The 4,244-nt window shown below is 36.6% G+C and overlaps 1 protein-coding gene across 1 annotated transcript; it reads right to left on the bottom strand.

The window, feature by feature from the left end:
• Positions 1-356: 356 nt before the first annotated feature.
• LOC126884559 (uncharacterized) lies at positions 357-1,570 on the bottom strand. Its single transcript, XM_050650519.1, has 2 exons — positions 1,266-1,570; positions 357-537 (listed from the first exon to the last, which is right to left on the bottom strand). The coding sequence occupies exons 1-2, from the start codon at positions 1,532-1,534 to the stop codon at positions 360-362; spliced, it is 447 nt and encodes a 148-aa protein (XP_050506476.1). The 5' UTR covers positions 1,535-1,570; the 3' UTR covers positions 357-359.
• Positions 1,571-4,244: the final 2,674 nt, after the last annotated feature.

The following is a 4,244-nucleotide window of genomic DNA, read 5'->3' as shown; positions in this document are numbered from 1 at the left end:
AAGGGTCCTCTTATTTTTATCGTAACTTAATTAATTATGATGCTATCAACTTTTTCTGGCGTTCATTTGATAGGTATTCCTGATTGTTTTGACAAGTGTTTTATGTATATTTTATAAAATGCATAGTCTTCCCGTTATTTAAGCTTGAACATTTCTGGAACTCGGAGGTAAACTACACTATGTCGACATGGCGTTGTTCTGTTTTTATTCTTTTAACTCACTCAGCTCTCCAATAGCTTTCTAGAGGCAAGGGCGCCCACAGGATATTTCCTCAGGGGGGGCAAAGGGTATTGAAACAAAAAATACAAGAAAAATTGTTTTGCTGTTTAAAACGCAACACGGTTATTGTCAGTAAAATGTTACTTAAATAATAATTGAATTCTTCTGGTGTCCATCGCAAATAAATCAATTACTTTCTGCATGAAGTTTTCTATATTTTCTTTTATTTTTCTTCTGTGTACAGATAACAGGCATAGCCCACTTAGACGATTGTTCGACATCGTATTCCTTATCCAGGTCTTCACACGTTTGAGAGTGCTGTAAAAAAGTATCGAGGTTGTTATATTGTAATGTAAGTTTTCTTCTTCTTTTTCTTCTTCTTAGCCTTCTATCGTCCACGTTTGGACATAGGCCTCTCCCAACTCCTTCCATCGGTCTCTATCCTGAGCAACATATTTCCAATTCGTTCCGGCTACTCTTTTAATATCATCAACCCATCTCATCTGTGGTCTTCCTCTCGGTCGTTTACTTTGGTAAGGTCTCCAATGTTGTATCGTTGCATTCCAACGTTGGTCTTTTTGTCTAACAGTGTGGCCTGCGAAGCTCCATTTAAGTTTGGCAACTTTTGTTGTTATGTCCTCGACTTTTGTTTTTGATCTTACCCAGTCGTTCCTCTTTTTATCTGACAGTCGTATACCTAACATTGCTCTTTCCATAGATCGTTGTGTTGTGGCTAGTTTATTCATATTTGCCTTGGTTAGGGTCCAGGTTTGACACCCATATGTCATGATAGGAAGGATGCACTGGTTGAACACTTTGGTTCTCAAATATTGAGGTATTTTGCGGTTCTTAAGTATCCAACCAAGTTTTCCAAATCCTGCCCATGCTAGTCTTGCTCTTCTATTAATTTCCGCACTTTGGTTTTCTTTGTCTAGTTTCAGGATTTGGCCTAGGTAGATATATTCCTGGATTTTTAAGGATGTAAGTTTTAGAAGAACTGAAACACATGGATAAGAATATAACGTAATAAAATTATAGTTAGTTACCTGAATGATCGCTCGATGGTGCAAGTTGTTGGTGGCAGACAAAGAGCTATTTGGATGGCTTTTGCTACTGACGGCAAAAAGCAGGCATGCTCATGCTCAAGAACCTCTATTAAGTTCAGTTTTTCCAAGGCTTTGGCATCTATCTCCGTGTTTTTCCAAAGGTCGAACCACAGAATTGATTGCTCCTTAAAGTTGTCTAACAATTCACAATACGTGCTGTTTATATTGTTAATAGGCTTTTCAAAATCTTCCTTAGAAAGATCTTTCATGATTTTAGGGTGCAAATTGAAAATTTCTAATGATGGTTTGTTTCTATCTGAAAACCTATCTTTCAACGATTGAACCAAAGAATCCAAATAAGGCAAGAAAATGGACTTTCTATAGTATTCGTTGATAGTCTGGGTAGAGTGATTTGGTCTGTGAACCTGTCTCGCAGCAACACGAGGACATGTGAGCTCGATTCCAAGCTTGTTTGCTGTTGTTTCAACATTTGCCATAATGTTATCAAACTCTTTTTCTCCATTTTGTCGGTCTGAACTGAATAGCTCAGTAACCTTCTGAATGTGTTTTGATATCTTCAAAATATCTACACTGACACCTTGTAACATTTGCGTAACGATTTCTAACTTGGCACAGTATTTGGCAATCACATGTAGACATATCACAAATGCTGTATTTGTAACTGCGCAATGAAGCTGGAAAGCTTTCTGCCTTGTGTCACGGTTACCTTCAGTCGATAGAGTCTGAAGTGCTTCAGCGATGCTAACAAACTGCTCACTAAACTTTCGAATTGCTTTATATTTTTCGGTCCATCTGGTTTCACATAGTTTTTGAAGAGTTCCCACTATTGCCCTTCTTTGGCCATTCTGCCGGAAAAATGTTATAACTTCTTTAACTGTGCCAGTTGTATTCCTGATTTGTGGTATGTCATTTAAATCATTGACTACTAAATTTAGCCGATGACTGGCGCAATGAAAATATAGAGCTTTTGGGTATTTCTCAGTTATTCTTTTATGTACTCCAGTTATTTCCCCAGCCATTGTACTACAACCATCATATCCTTGGCCAACTGCATTTTCCAAGTTCAAGCCCCAATTTGTTAATGTTAAAGTAATAGCATTTGCTATATGTTCAGCATCTAAACTTTTTAATGGGGTGAAACCAAGGAAGTCTTCTCTGATGCAATTTTCACTTTTATCAAAATATCTCACGCCCAGAGAGAGTTGCTCTGTACCAGTAATGTCCATTGTTTCGTCTGCTAAAATGGAAAATATTTCATTATCATTGATTTTTGTAACTAACTCGTCTCTTAAAACCGTTGCACATAAATCAATGATCTCATTTTGTGTCCTATGGGAAATGTACATTGCATTTTTCGGCGCATTTTTCAGATGGTCTTCTAAAACAGAATCACCAGCTTCTTTCCTAAAATGTAAAAGGTTATTGAACACAGCATCCTCATTGGTATGACCTCTTAATGGTAAGTCATGTAGTGCACTAAACAAAATTGAAGAAACAATGGATTTTAGTTTCGCTCTGTTCGATTCAATTTGCTTGGCCAAACCATAATTTGCAAGACATTGAACATTTTTCTTTTCATTTTTCATGACAGATATAAAGTTACTTGAGTTTTCAGATGCTTGTCTGTGCCATTCAGAGTTCATATGCGATTTCGCATTTTCATGAAACTTTCTGAAATTGGTGAATGGGCGATTTATAAAGCCGTTTTGATAACTACCATGGGTTACGCGGGGCCTAAACAGTACACACAACTTGCATAGCCCACCTTTAACTTCTTTTGAATAAGCTAACCAGGGGTACGTATTTAACCATTCATGGATAAATGGTCGTTTGCCATCGTCAATATCATACTTGAAATTGTAACATTTATCTGGCTTCCATGGGTTTGTTAACAAAGTAAATTTCAAGCGATCGTTCAAGCTACAAATTTTATTAGTATCAAGGTAGTTCCCAACATCCAAATTTAAACTGTCTTCAACAATCGCAAAATTATCCGATGCGGTGGCCGTTACAACGTTAGTTTTTCTTTGAGAGGCGGATACAGCTGACTCCAAGCTAGAGGGCCCTGCTACAGCTAAATCATTTTGACTGCATACTATACTACTGTTTTCGGTACTGTTCGGTATGTCAGATCCATCATCAATTTTCAGCCGCTTGTTTGGCTTGTTAAAAAACTTCCTTATGTCCATTTTTCTACAAATACAGTAGGCTAATTAAATTGATGCATTCAATCAGCTAAGTGTTAGGTGTCAAATAAATTAACGCATTTAACCGGGGAGTAGGCCGATAAATGGACAGAATAAGACCATATGGATAATTTAGTTGCATTGAAAAATATTTTTAAAACCTTTTAGAGAAGTAAAAAATTCATCTAAGTTAATTAAAATTTGTAGATTAAAATACCTACCTTGCACAGTTGAATATCTCAACTGCGATACAGGAATAACTTATTTTCTTAAAGTAGGAAGGGTACTTATAAAAAATGTTATTACTTCAAGCACAATTTTTGAAATAAATATTGTAATTGTACTTCATAGACGCAAATGATGTGACTATTTTATTTAAGGTCAAGTGAGAAATAAAGTATATTATATAATACTTACACGTTGCACAAAAAACACTTTTAACACGTTAATATAAGTTCTATGAAAAACAGTATATAAATTGTGAGCACTACCGTACTACTAGACGTATCAGATCGGCCGTTCAGCCCACCTATTTCATTTCTCAACTGGATAAGCCTAGACCGGACATCATCAGTGCATGCGGCATGCGCACCGAAAACGATGCGGTTCCATCCAAACATATGCGTCTCAGTCAGAAGGGATAAGGGATTGAGAAAAAATACATTTAAACTGGCATATCTCGTGAGCGATATGGAATTTATTTTATAATATAAAGTAAGAGAGAGCTAAATATTTTTTACACGCTTTCGCCAAATTCTCAGGGGGGGCGATG

This window comes from Diabrotica virgifera, chromosome 5 (assembly GCF_917563875.1).
Source record: "Diabrotica virgifera virgifera chromosome 5, PGI_DIABVI_V3a".
In the NCBI taxonomy this organism is placed as follows: Eukaryota; Metazoa; Arthropoda; class Insecta; order Coleoptera; family Chrysomelidae; genus Diabrotica; species Diabrotica virgifera.
This window is presented reverse-complemented; position numbering and strand designations above follow the sequence as displayed.